General features: G+C 34.4%; 1 protein-coding gene across 6 annotated transcripts in view; it reads left to right on the top strand.

Moving 5' to 3' along the window:
* RYR2 (ryanodine receptor 2) overlaps positions 1 to 16,393 on the top strand; it is a 382,151-nt gene that overhangs the window by 295,350 nt on the left and 70,408 nt on the right. For all 6 annotated transcript variants that reach the window (XM_062637382.1, XM_062637380.1, XM_062637379.1 and 3 more), the window contains 10 exons: positions 817 to 877; positions 2,533 to 2,771; positions 4,834 to 4,915; positions 6,391 to 6,521; positions 7,976 to 8,296; positions 9,647 to 9,887; positions 10,202 to 10,289; positions 11,847 to 11,939; positions 12,267 to 12,437; positions 13,409 to 13,468. In XM_062637382.1, coding sequence (XP_062493366.1) covers positions 817 to 877; positions 2,533 to 2,771; positions 4,834 to 4,915; positions 6,391 to 6,521; positions 7,976 to 8,296; positions 9,647 to 9,887; positions 10,202 to 10,289; positions 11,847 to 11,939; positions 12,267 to 12,437; positions 13,409 to 13,468 — 1,487 coding nt within the window. The remainder of the gene's footprint in view (positions 1 to 816; positions 878 to 2,532; positions 2,772 to 4,833; positions 4,916 to 6,390; positions 6,522 to 7,975; positions 8,297 to 9,646; positions 9,888 to 10,201; positions 10,290 to 11,846; positions 11,940 to 12,266; positions 12,438 to 13,408; positions 13,469 to 16,393) is intronic.

Here is a 16,393-nt window from a genome sequence, read left to right as displayed (position 1 = left end):
TTTTCAGAAATCCATTTTAAACAATTTGCTGCTGCCTTTTTTTTTGTGAGAAAATGTAAATATTTTTAAGTAAGAAAAGATATTTTCATTTTTTTCAGAGATTTAGATTAAGTATTCGTACATGTATTAAATAAACAGTGGATCAAATTTGCATAGCTAAATCCATTGATTTGAAAAGTGAACTTAGAGGGGGTTTGTACATAGCAACATCTTGGGATGTACGTATGCATATAAAGCATGTTGTGTGCCAGTTCTCTTTTTACAGTGTGAAAAAAACATATTATGGGAGATATATATTATGTCAGAGACTGTTACTCATGTGGGCCACACCTATTCTGCTATAAATGGCTGCAGCTCAGTGGTAACAGCAGGGAACTAACCTTTTTGATGACATTTTGTATAAATGTTCTCTTCCTGCAATAGCTTGCCAAAGTTAACAGCTTTTATGTTGCTTGAGAGGAGGAAGATATATGTTCGATAAACTTGAATCAATTAAAGCAAAACTAACAGAACTTAAATGAAAACCAGACAATACACTGCAGCTCTAATTAACCCCACATTTAAGTGCTTCCATCTTGATTGCCTCAGCTATTTTATGAGAGATGCTTTACTGCCTCTGGTTACTGCATATATGTAAACAAGGCTAAGACAACAAACTGCATGTTTCTTAACTTGAATGTTAAAATTATGCAGAAGTTCAGTTGCACTTCTGCTATGTCATTTACTGTTTCATTAAAACAGGGAAAACAGCAGAGTGTAGGTATGCTATACAGTATGCTCAGCTTAATTAGCGGATAATTTTCCTCCCTTGTTTAGGAAATGATGCAACGTCAATAGTCAACTGTCTTCACATACTGGGCCAGACCTTGGATGCAAGGTAATACAGAATCTATTCTCTAAAATATGATGAAAATTACTCAAGAAACTAATGTTCAGTCAGATTTGGGCTACCTGTGTAAGGCTACAGAATTTCAAAACTCAAGAAGTTATATTACTGAAAATAATTCCCATTACAAAGTAGGTTAATTACTAGTTAATTACAATGATTTGGTAGAGCAGTATTGAAACTTACATTTACATGTCAATATTAACTTCCAGATAAACTTCAGTTCAGATCAGTGGTGTCCATGGACTGCTGGCTATTAGCTCATCTGACTTTAATCATGTGACCATCCAAAACCACAGTAACAGTATAAATATTTTGTTATTTTGCTTGTAAAAAAAATCAGGCATTAAATGCATATGAAATTTATATGAAATTGGAACAAAACCCCCCACCTTTTACATTGAATTCATTGGTACTATTAAGTTAAATTAAGCTGCTTGAGCCATTGTGAGGTTCATGGATGTGACAGTATTAAAACATTGGAGAGTAGTGTGTTGCTTTGGATTAACTGTACAGTCAACTACCTGTGCTGATAGCTGAACTTTAGATCTTTGCAGTTGTGAAACAAAACATAGTAGTTTAAACGACCTCCGTGGTAATTTAAGAAAACTTTTATTCACTTTGAATTTACTCTCAAAAAATTGGCTGCATTACTTATAGGTAGTTCTTTTTCTCAGCATCTTTGCAGTGGGTTAATTGAACAGATTTTATTTTCCATTTGCCATGGGGTAGACTCATGATCATGTCGTTAGTATGGTTCAGCTGTTACACTGTAATCATTTAGGTTGCAATATTTGGGGGTTTTGTCATAAATTGTGCATGCTGTATACATGGAATACAGATACAGGTGGAGGTCACCAATTCAGCTCTTGGTAGAGATGTAAAAGTAATGCCAAAATGGGACTTAGGGAGTCATGGAGGTTACATGAAAGTTTGAAAATATTGACATTATTACTGTATGTATTCGCTCTGTCAAACAAAAAAGCAAACCTGGACTGTTATTGAATTTATAAAAGAATTTTGCCTGTATTTATTTTACACATGCCTACATAGATACTTTCCTTAAATGAAGGATCTCTGTAACTGAGGTAGTTAAACAAGGTAATAATTTTCCTGGATTATACCATTACATAACTGATTATGGTGTTATAGTTATGTAATCAATGCACTTATTTATTTTATGTATATACTTTAAACATATTTGGTTGGTTTTAATCACTCCTTTCTGATGTCCTTAATCTGAAGGCAGAAATATGACTGTCATGTTTAGGAAGACTTTCTGAGCTCTAGCTTGAAATAGTTCTTTTCTTCCTAGAGTTATAAATTGCAGACTTATTAATTCTTTTTTGTTAGGGCTTTTTTCCTTTTTTTCCCCTCTGAAGGCAACTGAATCAGTTAATTTATACATTTAAAAGGACTTTATTTTTTCAGTGGGGAATCAGATGCAATTGCCTTATGTTCTGCAGGAAATCTGTGAAATGCTTTTCAGTAGGTTTTCTGCTATGAGAAGATTTTACAATATCAGAAGATGAAAGATTTTTTTCTTCAGATCTTTATTTTCAATTTCATATAAACCAAGACTAGGCTTTATTCCATGCTTGTCTAATAGCATATTCTTTTTTTATTTTTCTGCATTCCATATACAGGACTGTGATGAAAACTGGTCTGGAATCTGTTAAGATGGCATTGAGAGCGTTTTTGGACAATGCTGCTGAGGATCTGGAGAAAACAATGGAAAATCTTAAGCAAGGCCAATTTACACACAGCAGAATCCAGCCAAAGGGAGTTACACAAATCATTAATTATACCACAGTTGCTCTCCTTCCAGTGCTATCTTCATTATTTGAGCATATTGGACAGCACCAGTTTGGGGAAGATTTGATTTGTATGTATTAATCTGAAGTGCCATGCCACTAAAACATCTATAGTGTCATGTAGTAAGCACTACTAGACTCTCAGCTTTATTAGAGAAGACAAGTCCTTTTGACATAATTTTAATTGATTTAATCAAACGTTTACTGTAATCAACCTAGAATATTCTGTAGATTTAATAGACTGTGTAAATATTAGAACAGATGTGGCTGTATTTAGACAGTAGTCTCAATTTTGGATATAACTTTACCATAGATTTAGTGTGACCTTTTATTTTTTTTTTCTGTGAAAAGTTACTTTGCGTAAGTTAATTTGTCTTTGCTCTGTCTATAAATGAGGTTATACTATGAGAATGATGTTATTCTATCATCCATGCACCTTGATTTTCTTTTGGTTAGCAGGGAATTTGGGTGGGTACAGCTTAGATCCAAAGACTGGAAGAAGCTCCTGAAGAATTCAGGCAGTGGAGAAGGGAATGTGTATGAGACTGTATATGAGATTTCTGTAGAGATTTTGATTATGGCAGATTTAATGTCCTTTATTTTCCCACATCCATTCTCTACAAGACAAAATTTTGCAGTCTGCAAAACAGAACTTCAATTTCATATATTTTAGGAACTCTACATGAATTCTGTTGTCCAGACTGCAGTAAAGAAAGCAATTCTGTTCTGTGTGGCTAAGTCAGTTATGAACTTAACTGAAAGAAGGACCTTGAAGAAAAGGATATCTCATTACAGTTTTTCTCATTTTAGAATTTTGAAAAGTGTCATTTAAAATAGCATTAAGAGAACTGTTTTTTTAAAATTTGGAGTTGTACCAATGAATTTGAATTTGATGAAGTGTAAACATCTACTTTTCTCATTAAATTAATTTTATAAAATTCAGGAGGCTGTGACAGTATCCAGAGAAAGTCATCTCTGGGGTTCACAGCATCACTTGTTCATCATAAACCACTTTTTCATACATCAAGATGTTCATGCCTTATACCATTTTTCCTCTGGTATTGCATGTTTTGGAACTTAATACTTAGCCTCTGATACTTTGTCACTCAAGTTGGTATTCCTAATCAGCTATTCTACACACATCACACTGGTGTCAAACACCCAATTTGGGATTCATAAACTGAGAAATAATATTTAATTTAAATTGTGCCTATTTATTTTGTCTAGAGCATAGTTGGAAAGGCTAATTTTTCTTACAAACTACTTTTTTCATCTTGTTAAGAATAAGATTGACTAGTCTGATGGCAAGCATCTTGAGCTGGTGCTTCTACCTAATACTATTACTATATGTACAGAGTAGTCCATGATGTGATCATGTGCAAAGGCTGGGTCAGTGTGCATGAAGTACATGCTGGAAAAGCATTTTTTTCAAATAGATGTTAAGATTATTCTCCCAATTTTGTGACTGAAACATTTGATAATTTCAAAACATGCTTTGGTGAAGTATTCATAAGAACTAAAGGATTATTTTTCTAATCCTTTCTCAGTCTGAAGTATAAATTAAGTACATGCTATTAACTTGTATCTCTGTCTAAATTTTAAAATATCTAAATGGTTATTAAAAGAATTAAATAGCTGTTTAACAGGATTGCTTATCTTTTGTAATATATTTTATACAGTGGTGTTACATTTGTAAATTGATTTGTTCCTTAATATTTTTTTTTTCCACTTAGAGCACTTTACTTGATTTGCCATGAAACTTTAAGTGCTACAGACAAACTAGAAAAGATTCACTGACATTTTTTATTAAATTAATAAATTCTCAGATTATTCAATTAGATGTTATCTGTAAAGAGTTGGTATGCCATTAATTTCAGAAAATGATTGCACTAGTGAAGTACATTTACCACCTCAGCTGGTAACTTGGTACTGGAGTAAATGGAAGTTTTGAGTAAAGACTGTAGGGCTGAGTGGTCAGAAGTCTTTGTATTTAGAGAGTGATTTTTGTGGGTTGCTTTTGGTAATTTAATAGTATTAGTTCAGTTATTGTCAAAAGACACTTATTTTAGTTCTACAGAAATATATTGCAATGAAAAATATCTTCATATCTGTGATTTTTTTTCTTCTCTTTAGTGGAAGATGTTCAGGTCTCCTGTTACAGAATACTGGCCAGTTTATATGCTCTGGGAACCAGCAAGAGTATCTATGTAGAGCGGTAAGAAGGAAAAGTGTTCCTCTATTTTTAAAATTTGTGTTTATGTTTAGCTTCATGAATATGCAGTCCAGAGAAGAATGTAGGAAAAGATGGTTGGAAAAGATTGTTGTTGGAAAGATATCTTAGAGACAAAAGGTGCTCAGATATTAAGTGGAATGCAGCTGCATGTATACACTGATATTGTTGCATTGTTGGCTTTCTGGTGGGCTGGGAGGGCACACTGAAGCTGGCTCATGTTCAGTTTCTCATCAACCAACACCCCTTCTCTGCAGGGCTGCTCTGAATCTCTTCTCTGCCCAACCTGTAGCTGTGCTTGGGATTGCCTTGATCCAAGTGTAGGGCCTTGGCTTTGTTGAACTTCATGAGGTTGGCATTGGCCTACCTCTCAGGCGTGTCCAGGCTTTTTCTGGGCGGCATTCCTTCCTTCCAGCGTATCAACTGAACCACACAGCTTGGTGTCGTCAGCAAACTTGCTGAGGGCACACTCAATCCCACTGTCCATGTTGCTGACAAAGACGTTGAATGGGATCAGTCCCAGCACCAACCCCTGAGGGGCACTACTTGCTACCCTGTCTCAAATTGGACATTGAGCCATTCACCGTTGATCTAGAAAAAATATGAGTTCCTAAAAAAAAAACAACAAGCCAAACCCCAAAAAACCTGAAGATGAATCTTGTTGCATCATTTGATCAGTTTGGAGCCCTTTTTCCTTTACTTAGCAGTTCACAGAATTGCTGGATTTCTCTCAACTGTATGGCTCAGCTTCAGCAGCTAAGGATTTCTTCCATATCTAAGACTTGCTCTGATCAACTGAATTGTAAATCAAAGAATAGTTTTAAATGTCCCCTGAAAGGCCCTAAGTGGAGTGCCATGATCAGTTACTTCTTCATAGAGGAAGGCTTTTTGACAATTTTGACACACTCAAGAAATTTTAGTTATCAAATAAATGTCATATTTCAAGAGATTGGAACAATGTTTTTGTGCAAGATCTGTCAGAGTTATTGATCATTAGAAACAGTTCTCCACTCTCTGAAAAACTTGACTTTCATGCTAGATCAGGGTCTGAAATTACTTCAGACAAACAAAATGAGAGTTGTATTTGGTCTCTCAGTCTGTTCAGTAGCTTTTTCTTAACAGGAGAGATTACAAAGACAGTAAAGCTGAGAGGAAAGCAATAGAACAAAAACGCAGTTATGATGACTTTGGCTTTTCCCTGCATGTTCCTCATTTGCTCTCAGCTAAGCAGGCCACCTTTGACATTTTATATCTTAACATTTTGTTCATGTACTAGCAGTACTAGTTTGCTGTATTTGTTTCTATAACCTGTTCTTGTGTTAATGATCCTAATAATGTAGTGACTTATCTCTTTAAAGACAAACTCATCTTAGAACAAAAATGAGGCTGGTATACAACTATCCTGAGGTGCACTCAGTCATCAAAGATGTGTATCCTTAACAATGTTTGTTAATTCACAGGCAACGATCAGCACTAGGAGAATGCTTGGCTGCTTTCTCAGGTGCCTTTCCAGTGGCTTTTTTGGAAACTCATTTGAACAAGCATAATATCTACTCCATTTACAATACCAAGAATGCAAGAGACAGAGCAGGTATTTCCAGAAACTCACGTGATGGCTATGAAAACACAATTTCACTATAAATGCTACTTGCCTTAATACATATATTTTTGCATGTATTTTATAGTGCAAGAATTTTCTTGTAATCTCTTGGTTGTATTTCTTTCCAAAATCAGTCAGCTAAGTCTGTTAAAACATTTTTTTTAATGTTTCTAAAGATAACCAATGTTTTCATTTTGAGATACCATGCAAAAAATACCACTTTATTGAATGGACTTTGCACATTTTTGGTATCTGAGATGTTTTATATTTGATGATAAAATTATGTAACTCTAGTGCCTCAGTTTCTGTATGCAATATTGGGTCCTAAATTGTACATACTTGCAATTGAAGGAAGTTACCTTTGCCTGTATTAAGTACATACTATACCCTTAGAAAGTGAATGCACTGCAGAGGAGTATGTAAATCTTTGTTTGAAATACAAGACAGTACAGATACATTCTAGTAACATTATGTATATTTTGCATACCGCTGTGTTCCATTATGAAACTCTTGATGTTTCTTATGGTAAAACACAATTGTTGAATAAGGTCATGCACAGTACTTGCTCCTATGGTAGAGAAGTTACATCAAAACTCTACAAACTCTGCTTTAAGGAGACTGTGATGGCTATATAAAATGTATTTGGGTCTGAGTAGAAGGGACTGGTTTTGAAAAACACTAGCCTGAGGCTATGTAGGTACAAACACGTGGATTTACATATTGCAGGCTAAATGTTCAATATATAGATACTTGTGTGTGTGATTGTACGTGTACGTCCGGATGTTAGATACTGAAGAGCTCACAGTTGTGGTTACAGATATTTATTCGTAAATGAAAGAAACTGACCCCCAAAATACAGGCAACATATTTCTCTTTTCAGAGAAAGGCGCTGATCATTCAAAAACGTGAAAAGTAAATACTTACAGTCACAAATTCACCTCCAGAAGTCAGTTTCTCAGAATCTGTTCCATTTGTTATGTCAGGCGATGATTTTTTTCTTCTCTTTGCATTTGATGTCTCATCTGACGTGTAGTGGAGAGATGTTTCATTGCATTAATTTGTTTCCTCAACTTCAAAACTTATGTTGGAAGACATTATGAGATTTAAGCTTGATTTTGATTTGTCAGAATTCATTCTCTAATAATTACATTTTTAAAGCTTCCATATAGGAATTATTTTTATTAAAGAAAGTTGTATTATTGAACCTTATATAAAAATGATTTATTATTCAATGCTATGAGAGTACCTGGGTTTTAATGTTGAGTTTGATTTTTTTGTTTGTTTTAGTTGTTTTTTTTTGTGTTTTTTTTTTTTTTTTTCCTTATATTGGAAGGGAATAAATGTAAATAAACCCCATAATTTTTATGGAATAACAATTAAAAATAGTTATTTTCCCTGTATGATTTAGTTTATTGATTTTTTGATATTTTTTTTTTCCCTAATAGTTCTCAATTTGCCTACTAGTGTAGAAGAGGTTTGCCCAAATATTCCTTCCTTGGTGAAGCTAATGGAAGAAATTGTGGAACTGGCAGAGTCTGGTATTCGTTACACACAAATGCCACATATCATGGAAGTAATACTGCCTATGCTATGTAGTTACATGTCACACTGGTGGGAGCATGGGCCAGAAAACAATCCAGACAAGGCTGAAATGTGTTGCACAGCTTTAACGTCAGAGCACATGAACACTTTGTTGGGTAACATATTGAAAATCATCTATAACAACCTTGGTATTGATGAAGGAGCCTGGATGAAGAGATTAGCAGGTAAGATGTAAAAACAAACAAATGTGTGTATATTCAGAATATATATACACACGCACGTTCTGAATTACTCTGAATCTTCCTTGTTAAAATTGAGCAGAACAGCACCTCTAGTTTTACATTTTTAAGCAATACAGATATTGATTAACCAGAAGTATGAAGAATGAGCTGTGTAAGCAGCACATTTTAATCTCTTAATAGGTAATATAAGAAGTACCTTTAGAATATTTCGTTTTCTCCAGAATATGTACATGCACTTTTTGCAGTATATTGAAGAACTATAGTAATTTAGGCCATTTTCATTATGCAGCAGGTTTCCATTTGCAATCATTACGCAGCTTCTTACTATTCTGTATGAGTGCTGGATCCTTAAAATACTGATTTGAAGCTGTATATCTAAGATCTGTATCACAATGAAATGTGGAAATATATGTAACGTATGAATCCTTATGTTAACTTCATTGTGACACCTTAAAATTTATTCTGAAACGATTTCTTTCTCAGTGTTACAGTCAGTAAGGAAAAGTCATTTCAATTTTGTGAATTTAGTTTTTCAATTAGGCTTTCTTATGGTTTTCCAATACTTATTGCTGTAGTAATTCCATTCATGGTAGCAGTCCGCGTTCCTAGTCTTTTGAGGATTAGTAATGTAATTTGCTTTTAGGATAGCTGCCTAAAATTCTTTGTCATCTAATCGATACATTACAAGTTGGTTTGAACTAATGGGCCCAGATGAATTGTTAATTTACATATTCATTTTTCTGAATAGATATGCAAACAGCTTGTGCTATCAAGTCTCAAATGGCTGGTTGCTGGGTGGCTGAAATGGTCTAATTTCTGTCTACGCACAATCCTTCCACTGTCCTAATGTGCATAAAAAATGCAAGCAGGCTGCTTCAGTAGGTTTGCGAGTAACTAGAACATGCTTTCCACTTACTTGCTCAAGCTAAAAAGCAAGATTCAAAAGAGGAGCAAGTGGCTGAGAAAGCTTGGGTGTGCATTATGTAGCTATATAGGTGTCCACTGTTACACACCATAAACAATTTCTACATTACTCACTAAAATCTTGCAGCCAAATACCAATATGTTGACAGCATGCAATAAAGAGGTATTTATGATCTTGGAAGCTTAGTCTGTGAAGCTGTAATTTCTGCCCTCGTAGTGACAAAGTGAATTGATAGTTTTCACTATGTGAAATCCTGGCCACATTTAATTCTTGGCAAAACTTCTGCTGATTTCAATGGGGGCAGGATTTTACTCTGAAGCCTAGAAATAAGATCCAAGGAAAAGAGAAAAGTTTCTATTTATATTTTGTGGCCAGGTATATGTTATAATGCTCATTACCTTAAATAGTGTTTTCCCAGCCCATCATAAGCAAAGCGAAGCCACAGCTCTTAAAGACACACTTCCTGCCACTGATGGATAAGCTAAAGAAAAAAGCAGCAGTGGTTGTATCGGATGAAGAACATCTAAGAGCAGAAGGCAGAGGTGACATGTCGGAGGCTGAACTGCTCATCCTAGATGAGTTCACCACTTTGGCACGGGACCTCTATGCCTTCTACCCTTTGTTGATTAGATTTGTGGACTATAACAGGTATGTGGAGAGGAAAGGGTCAATGAATCTTGTAAAACCTTCCTGTTTATTGATGCCATCTCTTATCCCTTCATCTGCCTAGCACTGAAAAAAAAAAGGTGCAATCCAAATCTATTGTGTTAGACCTAGGATTAATGTGGAAGGATTTTAAAGGTTTTGAAATAGGACAGCAAGAAGCCACTGATACCAGAAACGATTAAAAGCATGCATGCTTGCCATTGTTGGCTTTTATACTTGTAAAATGTTGAAAACTGGTTTGAAAGCATAAAGCCAATGAAGATCATCTGCATTTTCACACTTTTACCAAATTTTAGGGCAAAATGGCTGAAAGAGCCCAACCCTGAAGCGGAAGAATTGTTCCGCATGGTGGCTGAGGTCTTCATTTACTGGTCAAAGTCTCATGTAAGTAATTCCTTAGTAACTACTTGTTTAAATTAGGTTTCTTAATAGGCAGATCAATTATTTATTGGTTGTGTTGAGAAGACACATTTAACGACAGAAGTGAAACTGCAGATGGGAAGGTATTAATGACTTTCAGTTTTCTGACACTCTTGAAATGCCTGAATAGCTAGGGAAGTTGATGAATGTTTTGTAGCATAGTAACAGTGATCATAGATATATTTCATATAAATTCCAATTTGTTTGTTGTGGAGTTTTGCAGTGGTTTGGGTTCGGTTTTGTTGTCTTTTTTTTTGTTTGTTTGTTTGGTTTTTTTTGTTTGTTTGTTTTTTTTGTTTGTTTTATATATATGTGTTAAGTTCCTTGAGGTCTGTGTCTTTACCCCCATTTTTCTATTATTTTCACTCCCAAAGCCCTTTTATAACCAGTCCATTTTCGTGAATTGTACATTCTTTCTGCTTGAGCTTCTGTGAAAACTTATAATAAAAATTACGTGGAAGAGGGTCCTCAGCATGACTAATGCAACAAGGGTTTTCTGAAGGAAATATGCAGCTCTCCTTATGGTCACTTAGATTTTATTGCAGTGTAGATATGTATTTCTTTAACAAAAGTTAAAGGCATATAATTCAATTATTAAACCTAGATCTGTAGCTGTATTTAATGTAGGAAAGTCAGTAAGTGTTTTAAGAGCAAGAAAGTAACAAAGATATCTTATGAGGAATTCTAAGCATATTTTTTTCCTAGATGATACTATTTCATATTTCAGAAATTTTACCAGTGAGGGATTTCTTCCTAATTCCACTTATACAGAATTTACCTTTAGTTCTCAAGTCTCAGTCCTCTGGTTCACATGCAATAACCCAGGGATCTGCCTTAAGATTTAATCAGGCATCATCACCGATAGTGCTTAAATAAAAATAAAACACGATTCATGTGAATACTGAATCAAAAATAAATAAACACAACAGAAGAGTTTAGATACTTTCAGGTATTAGATTTCTGTATAGACTGTTTATACTAAATTTCCGTTCTCCTGTAACTATCATTCTCTCAACTTTGTATTTGTGTACTTGTGCCTGAATTTGAATGTAAGATTATTATAAACATCACTCTACACAGGCAGTCTAGGTAGATCATCAGATTACTTGTGTATTCATATGTTCAGGGATTTTTTTTAATGTTCCCTATGTATCTTAATATAATTGGATTTAAAAAGGAGGCGGGGGGAGAGTAGGAAATGGATTATTTACTACTATGGAAAACCCAGACAATATTTTTATATTGAATTGCAGGAGGATTTTTATCATAGATTTTTATCATAGCTGTTTCAAAGCCAGAAAAACATTTTTTTCTAACGGACATAAAAAAAAAACAAACCCAACCCAAAATGCACAACTGCCTTGGCTATGTCATATAAAAAATATTGGCCATTATTGTTCATTCTTTTCTGTTCTGTGTAGATTTTAGAAATTTCCAGTTAATTTGTATTTTTGTTCAAGGTTTCTTTAGATAGATTCCTCATATAAGTGCTTCTAACTGATATCTTGTCTGTATTTCTAGAATTTCAAAAGGGAAGAGCAGAACTTTGTGGTACAAAATGAAATCAACAACATGTCATTCCTTATCAGTGACACCAAATCTAAGATGTCTAAGGTAGTGTAAAGATTTTTCTTTTTTTCTCTTTGCAGAGAGGAAGGAGACAGAAGAAGTATGGAGAAGGACTTTTTGTTTGTTTGTTTTTTGCTAACAGTATCTGTTGAAAACACTGGGTTGAGAATCAAAACAGTAATTTGAGAAATACAGTGGACTTTCAAGATATTGGTGCAAAATATTGGCAATTATATAGTGGATGTTCCATTGGATAAGGTTGCAGCTATATAGGTAGTGAGGAAATTGTCAAACCAGACCCAAGTACAAAGTTGCTAGGCCACTTCTTTTATTACATACTGGATTCTTTTATATCTTTGCTTTATGCTGCAGGCAGCAGTTTCTGACCAGGAGAGGAAAAAGATGAAGCGAAAAGGTGACCGGTACTCTATGCAGACCTCTCTCATTGTAGCAGCACTGAAGAGATTACTTCCCATTGGCCTAAACATTTGTGCTCCTGGAGACCAAGAGCTGATTGCACTGGCTAAAAATCGCTTCAGTATGGTAGGTGCAGTTTCTGCAAAAAAAAAGTAGAAATATTTTACTATTAATTAATAATAATTTAATAATTCAATTATTTGAGTATTTTCCCCCATCCTCATTCTTACAGCAGGACACAAATAATCAAGATTATAATTCTGTTGTATAAAGGCACATTGGGTGACTATGGTAGACTGTAATCCACATATCTCATTTTCAGTACATAAAACATTTCAGTGTGGCCAGACTTATTTCCTAGATGAATTTCTATATAAATTGAGATATTATACTTAAATTTAAAAAGTAATTTCTCTTTCTTATTTTTTTAATGCTAAATTGTATTTGTTCTGTTTTATAAAGCTTGAGTTTGGAAATGCTTATAAGAACTGGATGTTTCCTAACTTCTTTGTCTAATATCATAGCTACTTCCTTTTGATCACACCCATGTAAACACAAGAATTTTTGTAAGGATAGACTGTCTTAAAAGTGGTTCTTGTAGGAGTAAAATCACAGTGAAATACTCTGATTGCAGTTTGGAATATACTCCTTAAACTGTGCTGCTTTTTACACCCTAAGAGGGTTATATGACCTTTGGACAGCTGAACTGAATATTTATAGATAGAAGGTCTCCAGAAGGAACAAAAAGCAAATCAGAGGAGGCTGTGTTCATGATACTGGTTTCATTTGGTCAAACTCTGTTTGAAATATATATATATGTACATACTAGTAATTTCAATTCAGACTTGCATTTTGTGTGTTACTGTGAACAAATATGAATTGTACCATCCAAAACTTCTTCCCGTGAGCTTGGATATATCTAGCTGTGGCCTGATACAAAAAGGCATTGCCACTGAGATTCTTCTCAGTCTTCCACAGTCAGTTTTATTCATCATCTGAACCAAGGCCAAGGTTGACATTGGTATGAATAATATCTTCTATTCCTTCTTCTAATTACCTTCTGTTCCTAATTTATATGATTTTTAATTTCTTGACAGAAAGATACTGAAGATGAAGTACGAGATATCATCCGTAGTAATCTTCATCTCCAGGGCAAGGTAATCTATATGGAGTTTTTGAACATGATTTTTCTTCCCTTTAATTCATTTGTTGGTGCTATATAATGATGACCTACCTTGGCTCATTATGATAACTTCTAGGTCCCTTTTTTTATTTCATCAAGTAACTTGTTCATGTAAATGTTAGGGCTTTAATGTGTTTATATGCACTATATACAATTACATATGTCCCTTCAAATCCCTGCTTATGCATATTACTATGAAATTGGAGATGGAAGTGAGTTTTACCACTATTTAAACTCTGCCTTCTGTTATTCATGATAGCATCTGCAAAATGCTCAAAGTTACTTTGTACCAGTTTGAAGCATAAAGTAAAAGGAAACTGCCACTTTGGCATACTCTGTAAAGTAAAAAAAATCTCTGCTTTGCTCAGTTTTCTTCCTGTTTTTCATCCAGGAAAAAAAAAGTATTTTGGGAAGTGTAGACTTTTGTTATGGAATTCCAGTTAGTGCCAGATGAATAGCTTTAGGGAAGAAGTCTTCAGCTGGCCCAGTGTAGCTGAACTGTTTTATTAATGCTTCAAATAATGGCAAAGAAGAAGCCATAATATAGACATGTAATAAAATTATGTATGTTTCTTCTCTGCTGAAGGAAGATGTAATCAGACCTATGAATGGTGCTTTAATTAGGTTTGTCCTTTACCTCCTTCCCCCACCCCAGATTTTATTCACCTCAAGGAAAAAATTAACTAGTATTTCCTGTGCTCATTAAATGGTTACAAGACAATAAACATGTGAGTTGGACATCTGGCTTTCTTTTTTTGTTGCCTTTTTTTCTTTTTTTCTTTTTCTTTTTTTTTTTTCCTCCTTCTGAAAGCATATATAAGAATCATCTAGAAGCCTGGATTCCACTGCAATCGAGTGCATGGCAGTAAACATTATTTTTTATTTTGTTTCTTTTTCTTTTTCCATTAAGACTTGGAAATGGGATGTTTTTTCCTGAATAATGTCTAAAGATTCAAGGAATGTTTTGTGAAGTTTGTGGTTTCTGAGAGCACACAAGAAGGATACAGCATTTTGCAATGCTAACAGTGTTTTTCATAAAATACTGCAAATAAAAGTCCAGTAGTTTTAAGTTATAGGGATTGACCTAGAAAAGTTTACCACTGAAAACAAAAGATTCGGTTAAATCCTATGAAGAGCTTGAAACACTTATATAGCAAATGTTATTATATACTTCAGGCTGGATGTGAGTTAAAAATTCTCTGCAATGAGGGTGGTAAAATACTGGAACAGGTTGCTCAGAGAGGTGGTGGATGCACCCTCCCTGGAGACATTCAAGGCTAGGCTGGATGTGGTTCTAAGTAACCAGATCTAGTTGAATATGTCCCTGCTCATTGAAGGATGGTTGGACTAGATGGCCTTTGAAGGTCCCTGCCAACCCAAACTATTCTATAAGTCTATGGTTTATGATTCTGTGATATACTAAGAAGCAGAAGAAACCACACCATCAAAATGCTAGGGAGAAAAAAAGAGCATTTATGAAGATCTTAATGAGCAGCAGTTCTTAAGTAATGTGCATGCCATGAGCATACAAACCTTGTGTTGTGATTTTGTGTGTGAACTTCAGTAATGTCTTCTGAATGGTGAAAGGTATTTCTGTTCTGACATATTCAGTCTTTGTATATTGTCTCCTTGTGAGCCATGCGGTTTTAACTCTTGTCTGGCATTTCATGCTGCTTCTCAGCACTTGTCCTCCTGTTTTAAATACTTCAGTTTCTATTTTGTTTCTTTAGGGTTGCATTCTGCATGAAGCTATTAAAAGTTCTCTGCCTTACTGCTTGGTTGCCTCAGAATAATGATACTTACTACCTTGATCTGTGCTTTCTCTTCAGGAACTTTGTTTGGTTCAATTAGAAATTTGCTATTATTCAGGAACATATCAAATCCACTGTTTATAACACATGAGAATAAATATACGTTAAAATTTCTTCATAAAATTTTGTGGTGCCTTGATAATTAAGAAGGAAGTAATCTTAGCTAATCTGAAGTATATACTGAAGGATTTTCCAGTTGTGAAATTTTCAGCACTAAAACTGGATTTTCCTAATTGTAAAATGAATTCCCAGTCGAAAATGACATTGTGAAAGGGAACCACATAAATGTAGCTAACAAAGCTAAATAGCTGTTGTAGCTAGCTTTATTTTATAGCTACCTTCGCATTACTTTGCTAGCTTTGAAAAGCTCTGTTTTTGACATGTATGAGAAAAGTAGTCAGTTACGGACAAAATACAGCATTTCAGTACTTCAATTTATCACTGTGTTTGTTATCTTTATTATGATTTGTTATTTATTGCTAAGTAGTTTGTTCCCAGTGGCTTGAAATACATCTTTTCATTAATTATTTAGCACTGCACATTCTAGAGTTCACATTAAACCTATGTATTTCACTTAATTATTAAAAAGTATAATGTATAAAATTAAATTCAGTAGTTATTTACAAAGTACAATATAATTTATTCCACGGTGTTATTAGTATTCAGTCACTACCATGACTGAATCAAGTACACATCAGATGCAGTCAAGTATGATGTTTCTTGTTAAGGAAAACAATGCCATTGTGCTATATTCATTCTCTAGCCTTTTGTTGTCTGAGTCAGACATAAAAGAAATGTAGGCCAAATGGTCTCATAAATTTAAATTATTGTTTGATGTTATGAATTAATATGTATCTTAGTTATAATGGTGTTGGTGAAGGGGGCTTTCAAAACAGGGGAAAAAGACCGCTTACTGGAAAGGCTGGTTTTCTGTTAACCACTTTTGCTTCTCAGACATCATGTTCTATCACTTATATTAGAGCTAAAATGTAATTTATCTTGATTTATTTTTGGAGAACTGCACTCTTTGAGAATCATCCTTCTGAATCTAGCTATTAATGTTGTGGCGTCTGTTTCATGCATTTGTC

This window comes from Pezoporus occidentalis, unplaced genomic scaffold (assembly GCF_034315485.1).
Source record: "Pezoporus occidentalis ecotype Australia unplaced genomic scaffold, CSIRO_AGI_Poc_V1 ctg52, whole genome shotgun sequence".
Lineage (NCBI taxonomy): Eukaryota > Metazoa > Chordata > Aves > Psittaciformes > Psittacidae > Pezoporus > Pezoporus occidentalis.
The sequence above is the reverse complement of the archived record's forward strand: the minus strand, read 5'-3'. Positions and strand labels throughout refer to the sequence as shown.